Source organism: Salmo salar, chromosome 14 (assembly GCF_965601325.2).
Source record: "Salmo salar chromosome 14, fSalSal1, whole genome shotgun sequence".
NCBI lineage: Eukaryota > Metazoa > Chordata > Actinopteri > Salmoniformes > Salmonidae > Salmo > Salmo salar.
The window spans coordinates 23,302,200-23,313,744 of record NC_138304.1 but is presented as its reverse complement, the minus strand read 5'-3'; the positions used below and the strand labels follow the sequence as shown (position 1 = coordinate 23,313,744).

The following is an 11,545-nucleotide window of genomic DNA, read 5'->3' as shown; positions in this document are numbered from 1 at the left end:
TGAGAAGATTCTGTACAGGAAGTACCCTGTCTGACCATTTCTTGAACTTCTTTGCCATCTCTATCCATTACAAATGATCTCTGCTCTAACGTGACACTTCCCACGTCTTCCATAGGCTCTCAGAGCCCGGGAAAAACCTGAATGTCGTCATTCCAGCCCCAGGCTGAAACACATTATCGCCTTTCTCAAGTGGCCGATCAAGGGACTGTGGGCTTAGGCGCATGCACTGGCCGCCCCCGTCTTTGTGTTTTTTCCTCTGTTGACCGAAAAGGAGATTCCCGGTCGGAATATTATCGCTTTTTTACGAGATAAATTGCATAAAAATTGATTTTAAACAGCGGTTGACATGCTTCGAAGTACGGTAATGGAATATTTAGATTTTTTTTGTCACGAAATGCGCCATGCGCACGACCCTGATTTACCATTTCGGATAGTTTCTGGAATGCACGAACAAAACGCCGCTATTCGGATATAACGATGGATTATTTTGGACCAAACCAACATTTGTTATTGAAGTAGCAGTCCTGGGAGTGCATTCTGACGAAGACAACAAAAGGTAATCAAACTTTTGTAATAGTAAATCTGATTTTGGTGAAGGCTAAACTTGCCGGGTGTCTAAATAGCTAGCCCGTGATGGCTGGGCTATGTACTTAGAATATTGCAAAATGTGCTTTCACTAAAAAGCTATTTTAAAATCGGACATATCGAGTGCATAGAGGAGTTCTGTATCTATAATTCTTAAAATAATTGTTATGCTTTTTGTGAACGTTTATCGTGAGTAATTTAGTAAATTGTTAGTAAATTCCCCGGAAGTTTGCGGGGGGTATGCTAGTTCTGAACGTCACATGCTAATGTAAAAAGCTGTTTTTTGATATAAATATGAACTTGATTGAACAAAACATGCATGTATTGTATAACATAATTTCCTAGGTGTGTCATCTGATGAAGATCATCAAAGGTTAGTGCTACATTTAGCTGTCTTCTGGGTTTTTGTGACATTATATGCTAGCTTGAAAAATGGGTGTCTGATTATTTCTGGCTGGGTACTCTGCTGACATAATCTAATGTTTTGCTTTCGCTGTAAAGCCTTTTTGAAATCGGACAGTGTGGTTAGATTAACGAGAGTCTTGTCTTTAAAATGCTGTGAAATAGTCATATGTTTGAAAAATGGAAGTTTTCGGATTTTAGAGGAATTTGTATTTCACGCCACGCCCATCATTGGATATTGGAGCAGGTGTTCCGCTAGCGGAACGTCTCGATGTAAGAGGTTAAAGACGTTATGTTCCATCCACTGTAGCTGTGAAGTCTCATAATTGTGGGGCTCTGCAGTAGGGGAGGAGCTTATGGTATTTTCAATTGTTTAGTTGAACTGCAAAAGGGATTCCTTTTTAAATGTGATATATTTGGTACAATGAAGTGGCTCCTTTAAATAATGTTATCTTCTTCTCCAAGTCCTTTGAAAATTCAAATTTGTCAGTTGTTATGGGCGTTGGAGAAATATATTTTATGTTCAGGCCAAATTGAACTCATATGACAAACAAAATCATTTATCCAGTAAAGGTTTGTAACAAAATCAGAAAGGAAGGCACAGATGACAGTAGCCTATGATCCAGTCCAATATAGACCTGGGCTATGCTGCCCAATGCCACAAATAGTTATCCTTACTATGCATTTAAAACAGTAATCAAGTCAACTGACGATTGGTTTTATGACTGATACCAATGATTAACATGGGATGCATCCATGATCATCATTCCTGTCATCTCAGTGCACATTAACGTTAATGATGGTTGTTAAAACAACCTGCTTCCGTCAGCCGATTCTAGCCTTCCCTTCTGGTTAGTTCTAGTCGGGCAGCTTAGTCTCCCATTCATAGGACCCACTCTTTTGTCAGTGTCTAATTGGTCAAATACTTATCACCACATCTCGTTCAGCCTATCAGTGGCCTTGATTTCCGGGACTTCAGTTTCAGTTAATCTATGACCCCAGCACGATGTGTGGTCAGAAACGTGCTTTTCCAATCCTGATGAGCACTTCCACAGTTTTCCATCCTGCTGAACTTTTCCTCCTGTGGACTGAATCCCTCTATGTCTGATGTTTAATTGTGTGTGCATCTTAACACATAGGACACAATTCTCAGTTATCTGAACCATGAGTGGTCAGATGTATGTGTGAATGTGGACATGTGGACATGTGTGAATGTGGACATCTTCTTCCATTAAACTCCTCTTAACCTGGACATCCGCCTTATCCTTGTTCTGACCAGACATTCTACAGTGGTTGCTACCGGCCTTAAGCCCACACCTAAGGTTTCTTATTATATTCATGGTCCTTTGATTCTCTACAACCTGACACCTATTTTTCAATGGTCAATGGCATCACCATGTATCCTATTACACATGGGTTGTTGTCTTTCTATTTGGTCCATAAAATAAACCTCTTACTCCTGCATGGAGTTAATCAAGTAGAAAACTGCCAGCCTCATAATCCTGCTTCTCCTAATGTGTTTCATTATTTGTGCCAACTGAAGCTAGGGTTAGGGTTAATACCAGGGTTATGGTCAATTCAGTAGGTAGACAAGAAGCTAGGGTTAGAATTGGGCTAGAGCCGACCTTAACGTTGACCAACCCTTGGCACTGTTTTTATACTATTATAGTTATTAAATGCACTCTGACAGTTAATTACATTTCAAGTGTTGATTTTATTAAAGTGTCTGTGTTGTTGTATGTGTCTGATGCACTGCTTCAGCCTTTAAAGTAAATGCCTCAAGGGAACATATTAAATTGTTTATTAGCCCTGTATTATTTATTGTTATACACAATTTAGTAATAAATACAGTTGACTCTGCCTGCATGCACTTTGGAAAACCACAGTCTGTTCATGTAAAATAAATGCAAATTGTTATTACAAGAAGCACAAACAGAACATGCAATTGTGACAAGCAAGGGTTTTAAAATATAGTGAGGTTTATATCTCACTACAGTCCTAGAGGCATGGAGGATGAAGAGGAGGAATTGGGGAGCTGATCCTGGATCCTGTTTATACCACAGTACACTGTATGCTGAGGAGTAGTTTCAGGATAGCTGAACATTACCACCCTCCTCTTCATATACTTCATGTTGGTTTGGCTGGATAGTCTGCTGAAAACTGTCTGTCACGTCCTGACCAGCAAAAGGGGTTATTTGTTATTGTAGTTTGGTCAGGACATGGCAGGGGGTGTTTGTTTAGAGTGTCTCGGGGTTTGTTGGTCTATGTGCTTATGTAAGAGGGGTGTTTGTTTAGAGTGTTCCAGGGTTTTTGGTCTATGTTCTACGTTAGCGTATTTCTATGTTCATGTCTAGTCTTTCTATTTCTATGTTTGGGGTTTGTTGATTGACCTTCAATTGGAGGCAGCTGTTCCTCGTTGCCTCTGATTGAAGGTCCTATGTATAGGGGTGTTTGTGCTATGGGGGTTTGTGGGTAGTTGTCTCCTGTTTTGTGTCTGTGCACCTGATAGGACTGTTTAGTGTCGTTCGTTGTTTTGTATATGTGATTTGTTTGTTTTTCCTTCCTTTAATTTAATAAAGAAGGTGAGTATACACGTTCCCGCTGCACCTTGGTCCAATCCTTACGTCAACCGTTACACTGTCACCTGCTAATGTGAAGAGGTGTTGGATAAATCACAAGGTAGATGTATTTTAAATGATTAAAGATCTTGGAATTTACTCAAAAATCCAATAATACTGATAAACTATACATTAGTCTAAAAATGTACTTAATAGAATGACAGGAATACAGTAATTTACTAACCTGTCGCTACACAAAGTCAAATAAAAATTGTTTTTACCTACAGTAGTAAGCCACACCCCTGCCCTAAAATATGAATAAGAGGAGTTTATCATGAGCTGTCAGGTTTTTTTGACAGGGTTTCTGGGTTTCCTGCCACTGTGGGCTGCAAGGCGCAATAGTACAGAGCAGAGTCTGTTACAACAGCAGAGGAAATCTCCAGATCCACACGGGTTCTCTCATCGTTCAGTTTAGCAGTCATTCTTGGGTATGGAGGAGTAGCTTCCACTACACGTGGAGTTGCAGCGACTGTAGTGTAGAGGAGGAATTGGGGTGCTGATCCAGGGTACTGTCTGTACCACTGGAGATTATTAGCCTTTACTGTATAGTTACAGGAGCTCTTAACTCTGCTACCCTCTAAATAATACTCCTCAGGACTGGTTTGAGTAATATCATCCTCTAAAGTATCACCTACAAGGGCTGAAATCAGTAGAATATAACAGGAGCATCATGGTCTATGTTATAGAACAGACATAAATGTGTTATTTAGAAAACAGCAAAGCCAAAACATTGCTATGACTTTGAAATGATAACTAGGCGTATACAATGTTGCTCCTCCTCTTTACGTAGGTTTTTAAACACTCCCACCAGGTTTCCTGTCAAAAAGAAAAATCTTCAGATGTATCATCTCCTGTAGGTCATGTCATGTACGTATAGAATGTGTCAGGTTAGGTTTTTGTACAGCGTTTGTTGGTTTCCTTTCACTGTGGGCGTCAGTGCACAGTAGTACATAGCAGAGTCTTTCTCTTTAGCAGAGGAGATCTCCAGATCCACACGGTTCTTCTCATCATTTAGTTTGACTGACAGTCGAGGATCCAGACTTGGAGCCCGTGATGGAGACCCAGCACCATGCAGGATAAGCAGTATATACTGAGGAGGTGATCCAGGGTCCTGGAGATACCATTGAAGAGAGACTGCAGATGAGTAGGTGCATGAAAGTGTAATATTGCTACCTGCTGGAGCATACACCTCCTCTCTGATTGGCTCAATGGTCTGACCATTACTGTCACCTGCAAGAGATGCAAAATATGTTATTCTTCTATTATTACTCTTTTATAGATCTATTTTCACTGCATTAACACTTTAGATTTAAAATTACACCGATAAAAATGTTTATGATTAAAGTAGTTTACTTACATGCAAGTACTAGAAGCAAAATTAATGTGGGGATTGACATTTCTGGATGAAACTGAAAGTTAAAATCATAGCACACAGCACAGCAAGATTTGTGTATACTAAAGTAACATCCTCTTCCATCTAGTTTTGAATGGACCATCTCTTCTCAAACCTTTGAAGCCCCACCCCAAAATACAGAGAGTTGTCAGATGAGCAGAAGTAACAGCAGACTTCTTGCTGCTGCTTGATTCCACTGTCACATCCTCAAAATGCCAGGCTGCATTGAAATATGATTACCTTAGTCTCCCTCTATTGGATATTAGATAAAACTGTGTTATTTATATCCATATATTTTCTTGATTTTAGGCCAGGCTCTGATCAGGCCCTACACCCAAACAAGGGCACTCCGTTCATCCACCTCTGGCCTGCTCGCCTCCCTACCTCTGAGGAAGCACAGTTCCCGCTCAGCCCAGTCAAAACTGTTCGCTGCTCTGGCACCCCAATGGTGGAACAAGCTCCCTCATGACGCCAGGACAGCGGAGTCAATCACCACCTTCCGGAGACACCTGAAACCCCACCTCTTCAAGGAATACCTGGGATAGGATAAAGTAATCCTTCTAACCCCCCCCCTTAAAAGATTTAGATGCACTATTGTAAAGTGGTTGTTCCACTGGATATTATAAGGTGAATGCACCAATTTGTAAGTCGCTCTGGATAAGAGCGTCTGCTAAATGACTTAAATGTAAAATGTAAAATATTCATTTATTCAATGTCACAGTGTCCACAGAAGGTGGCGCCCCTCCCCGGTCGGGCGGTGCTCGGCGGTCGTCGTCGCCGGCCTACTAGCTGCCACCGATCTATGTTTCTGTGTCTTTTGGTTTTGTCTGTCTAGGTCCGCACCTGTTCCTTGTTAGTCATTTAGTGGGGGGTATTTAGTTTGTCTTTTTGTTTGGGAATTCGTGCGGGATTATTTAATGTCATGTGTGAGTGGCAGTTGGTATTTTGCGCTGCCTTTTACTACGCAGCGTACTTTGGATCATACATTGGGATTGCCAGGCTGCGCCCCGTGCATTTTGAATTTTGGAGTTGTTCTCCTATCCTGTGTTTTGCGCACCCTGCCTTGTGGCTACCTTATTTATACAGTGTTTAAAAAAACATCTGTGTTAACGGACCTCAGTCTCCTGCACTTGACTCTGCCCCTTTCCTGCTACCAAGGATATTGTTGACATTCAACATGAGGCGTTCATTCATTCACAGCTTATGTTGTTTTCCTGTTTAAATCTACAATCTAAAGTATCAATCAGCAACATCATCAGATAGCCATTAAAAAATTGTATTTTATATTTTATTATTGTTCACTGAAAATCAAAAAATATATATTTTTCAGTGTATTTGTGTTTTGTCTATTCAAGGTAATGATGAAATTCAAAATGAGCTTGATAGCTTTTTACACTGTTTTTTTGTTCAGGTTTAGCTTTCACTACAGAGGGGTTTGAGGACACTCCAGTGAGGAGGAGGAAGATGGGAGGTGATCCAGGGTACTGTTGATACCACTGGAGAGTACTAGCAGAGGAGTAGTTACAGGACAGATTTATGACATCACCCTCCAACCCAAACATCCTATCTGTTGTTGGAGTGATGTCATTCCCATGACTGCCACCTGGAAAACATTTATGAAAACAGGAATTATTATCAGGAAATTCAAATCTTTATTTTGTGTATTAAAAATTGACAAAAGATCCTCCACTCTCAAGTAACTACATTGGATATGTGTTTGGATATGAAGAATAGTATCAAACTCACCCACTAGTGCAAATATTGAAATGTATCCTAGTAACATGCTGGTAAGTATTATTTGACACAGTGAAAACAGTGAACACAAGTATTGTTATGATAGAATGACTCCCCTGGTTTCTCACTGTCAGCTATAAAAGGCATTTCTTTTCCTTTACCTCAATTATATAACACCTCCCAGTGACTTAAAAAAACACAAAGTCCTGTACACACGCACCCACGTGCACAAACAGTGTTTTTGTAAGGGGGCTGTATATCCTGTTGTCACTGTGGGCTTCAGAGCACAGTAGTACACAGCGGAGTCAGACAGCTGCATCCTCTGGATCGTCAAGGGGACTGATTGTGTCTTGGCATTTAGACTTGCATTGAATCTCTCCTTGAACCCTGCAGCATTGTCTCCAGACCCAAAAGAAAAACGACTCAGCATATGTTTAGGGAAGTCATTTGCTTCTTGTTTGTACCAATATAGATATGCATTATCAGCACTGGTGTTATATTGACAACTCAGTGTTACCAGTCCTCCTTCTGTAGCAATCACACCTCCTGGTTGCTGGTGAACATGGTCTCCTGTACACTCTGGAAGACAAACAAAGATAAAGTGAGTGATGATGAAAGTTGAAATTACATAGATGATGATTATTTAACCAATGAGAGAAAAGGTTCCATCATACCGAAGCAGAATACATCAAGAACCAGCCAGATGATCAGACAGAGTACCATGGTTATACAGAACACACTGAGAGTGACTGTGAGTTACAGTAAGAGGTAGAGATCCTCTCTCTCTCTTCCATGTCCATCTCAGCCTGTGTATCACCATCAAGTGACAGACATGAAGGAGGAGCCTGTTCAGAGAGAGGTAAGATTGTATAGAAATGTATGAGTCAAAATAACCTCGTCAATATTACATTAGCACTCTCTGCAGTACATTAGACAAAGTGTAAAGCCTACACGTCTAACTCATATGATATGATTAGCCTAATGGAATTTACAATGACTTAAATGTTCCATGAAGTAAGTATGATTCATTTATAAAAAAATAACAATAATAAAGTTTAAAAACATACAGATATTCTATTATAATTCATGTACAAACACTCATGTAACCTACGGAGTTTGTAATTCAGGTCCACTACTGTACATAAAGTATATTAAAATACGTGAACCAAAAACGTGAACCAAAAAGTTGTGAGTTTGAATCACATCAGGGACAAATATAGCATTTGAACTAATAACACATTTTCAATTATTTACACGATTTTTGGTACTTTGCAACAACTTAGCTAACCCTTCACCAAACACTTACCTTAACCCAATAACCTAACTCCTAAACTTAACCCTTAACTTAACCCTAACCCCTAACCCTAACCTAGCTAGCCACCTAACTAGAATTCGTAAAATATCGAATGTTTTGAAAATTTGTAACATATATTACGTTTGCAAATTCATAACATATAGTACGTTTTGCAAATTCGTAATTTATACTACATATTGGATATCTCAGATTTACATACAGAATAATAAAAAGGTATCTTAGACCAGATTGTTATACAGTAGAAACTGAGGAGCCTGGTTAGAATAATGCCGGTACCAGTAAAGGTAAATATATTTTTTCTGCTTATATCAAATGAGCAGCTCAGTCACAGGTATTCCGTCTGTACTGATCACTTCATTCTTTACAGGAGTAATGTGATCCCCAGCAATCTGTCCTGTAAAGAGAATATAGAAACGAAATAAATTGACAGAAGTTAAAAAAAGGAACTTCCATCAACAATACAGGCTCACTTACAACATGTTGTAATGCTCACCTGTACACTCCAAAATTGTTTTGATCACGCGGACTGGGATATGTTCCAGGTAGCTTCTGAGAATATTATGGACATGTACACCGAGACGGTCACTGAGTTTATCGAGAAGTGTATAGGAGATGTTGTACCCACTGTAACTATTATAACCTACCCTAACCAGAAATTGTGGATAGATGGCAGCATTCGCACAAAACTGAAAGCACGAACCACTGCATTTAACCATTGCAAGGTGACGGGGAATATGGCAGAATACAAACAGTGTAGTCGTTCCCTCTACAAGGCAATCAAACAGGCAAACATCAATATCGAGACAAAGTGGAGTCGCAGTTCAACGGCTCAGACACGAGACGTATGTGGCAGGGTCTACGGACAATCATGGACTACAAAAGGAAAACCAGTCACATCGCGGACACAAACGTCTTGTTGCCAGACAAGCTAAACACATTCTTTGCGCGCTTTGAGGATAACACAGTGCCACTGACTCGGCCAGCTACCAAGGACTGTGGGCTCTCCTTCTCGATGGCCGAATTGAGAAAGACATTTAAACGTGTTAACCCTGGCAAGGCTGCCGGCCCATATGGCATCCCTAGCCGCTTCCTCAGAGCATGCGCGGACCAGCTGGCTGGTGTGTTTACGGACATATTCAAACTCTCCCTATCGCAGTCTGCTGTCCCCACATGCTTCAAGATAGCCACCATTGTTCCTGTACCCAAGAATGCAAAGGTTACCAACCTAAATGACTATCGCCCCATAGCACTCACTTCTGTCATCATGAAGTGCTTTGAGAGATTAGTCAAGGATTATATCACCTCCACCTTACCTGTCACCATAGACCCACTTCCATTTGCTTACCGCCCCAATAGGTCCACAGATGACGCAATCACCATCACACTGCACAATGCCCTATCCCATCTGGACAAGAGGAATACCTATGTAAGAATGCTGTTCATTGACTATAGCTCAGCATTCAACACCATAGTACCCTCCAAGCTTGTCATTAAGCTTGAGGCCCTGGGTCTCAACCCCGCCCTGTGCAATTGGGAATTGGGTCCCGGACTTCCCCCAGGTGGTGAAGGTAGGAAACAACATTTCCACCCTGCTGATCCTCAACACTGGGGCCTCACAAGGGTGTGTGCTCGGGCCCCTACTGTTCTCCCTGTTCACCCATGACTGTGTGGCCATTCACTCCTCCAACCCAATCATCAAGTTTGCAGATGACACAACAGTAGTAGGGTTGATTACCAGCAATGACGAGACAGCCTACAGGGAGGAGGTGAGGGCCCTCGGAGTGTGGTGTCAGGAAAACAACCTCTCACTCAACGTCAACAAAACAAAGGAAATTATCATGGACTTCAGGAAACAGCAGAGGGAGCACCCCCCTATCCACATCGATGGGACAGCAGTAGAGAAGGTGGAAAGTTTTAAGTTCCTCGGCATACATATCACTGACAAACTGAAATGGTCCACCCACACAGACATCATGGGGAAGAAGGTGCAACAGCGCCTCTTCAACCTCAGGAACCTGAAGAGATTTGGCTTGTCACATTTAACCCTCACAAACTTTTACAGATGCACAATTGAGTGCATCCTGTCGGGCTGCATCCCCGCCTGGTACGGCAATTGCCCCGCTCACAATCGCAGGGCTCTCCAGAGGGTGGTGTGGTCTGCACAACGCATCACCGGGGGCAAACTACCGGCCCTCCAGTACACCTACAGCACACAATGTCACAGGAAGGCCAACAACAACCATCCAGGCCACTGCCGGTTCACCCCACTATCATCCAGAAGGTGAGGTCAGTACAGGTGTATCAAAGCTGGGACAGAGAGACTGAAAAACAGCTTCTATCTCAAGGCCATCAGACTGTAAAACAGCCATCACTAGCACATATATGCTGCTGCTTACATACAGACTTGAAATCATTGGCCACTTTAATAAATGGAACACTAGTCACTTTAATATTGCCACTTTAATAATGTTTACCTATATTGCATTACTCATCTCATATGTATATACTGTGTTATATATTATATATTGCATCTTAGCCTATGCCGCTCATACATAGAGCACAGTAGTACAGAGCAGAGTCTGTCACTTCAGCAGAGGAAATCTCCAGATCCACACGGGTCTTCTCTTTGTTCAGTTTACCAGAGAAGTGAGAGTCAAGAGAATCAGCTCTCTGTCCAGTCCCAGTGGAGTGCAGGATGAAGAGGAGGAATTGGGGAGCTGATTCTGGATACTGTGTACATGGTATGCTGAGGATACACAGTACACGGTATGCTGAGGAGTAGTTGCAGGAAAGTTGAACATTGTAACCCTCCTCTCCATGCACTTCATGTTGGTTTGGCTCGATAGTCTGCTCATAGGTGCCACCTGCAAATGTGAAGAGATGAACATTGAGTAATTTTTTTATTGAAATAAACTTGTATTGTTGTAATTTTCAAAACAGACAACAAGACACTACTTTGAAATCCATAACTTACCTATTACTGAGAACATAATAATTGACCAGATGAACAACATCGCTGGGGTTGGAAGTCAAACTGACTAATAGTACAACAGAAGCGGAATACTCCAAACCAACTTCATCTGCAAGGTTTTCAGTTGATAATTTCTGCTTAGTTTACCTAAAAGTGTACCTACAAATTGCTTTAAAACCTGTTGGGGCTAGGGGGCAGTATTTGCACGGCCGGATAAAAAACATACCCGATTTAACCTCTATGGGCTAGGTGGGACGCTTGCTCAACAGCCAGTTGAATCCTGTGGCGCGTTATTCAAATCCTTAGATGTGCTATTACTTCAATTTTTCAAATATATGACTATTTTACACCATTTTAAAGATAAGACTCTCATTAATCTAACCACACTGTCCGATTTCAAAAAGGCTTTACAAAGAAAGCAAAACATTAGATTATGTCAGCAGAGTACCGAGCCAGAAATAATCAGACACCCATTTTTCAAGCTAGCATATAATGTCACATAAACCCAAACCACAGCTAAATGTAGC

At 41.2% G+C, this 11,545-nt stretch overlaps 1 protein-coding gene across 1 annotated transcript; it reads right to left on the bottom strand.

The window, feature by feature from the left end:
- Window positions 1–6,278: 6,278 nt before the first annotated feature.
- On the bottom strand, window positions 6,279–11,037 carry LOC123726575 (uncharacterized). The gene is made up of 6 exons (XM_082960677.1): window positions 11,022–11,037; window positions 10,617–10,911; window positions 8,541–8,596; window positions 8,413–8,441; window positions 8,272–8,346; window positions 6,279–7,309 (listed from the first exon to the last, which is right to left on the bottom strand). The coding sequence occupies exons 1-6, from the start codon at window positions 11,035–11,037 to the stop codon at window positions 6,899–6,901; spliced, it is 882 nt and encodes a 293-aa protein (XP_082816803.1). The 3' UTR covers window positions 6,279–6,898.
- Window positions 11,038–11,545: the final 508 nt, after the last annotated feature.

Coding starts and splice junctions, on each gene's coding strand:
- LOC123726575 (XM_082960677.1), bottom strand. Junction 8,597..10,616: donor GAAGTGACAGACTCTGCTCT/GTACTACTGTGC, acceptor TAATATTCTCAG/AAGCTACCTGGAACATATCC. Junction 7,310..8,271: donor TTCTACTGTATAACAATCTG/GTCTAAGATACC, acceptor TGTCTTCCAGAG/TGTACAGGAGACCATGTTCA.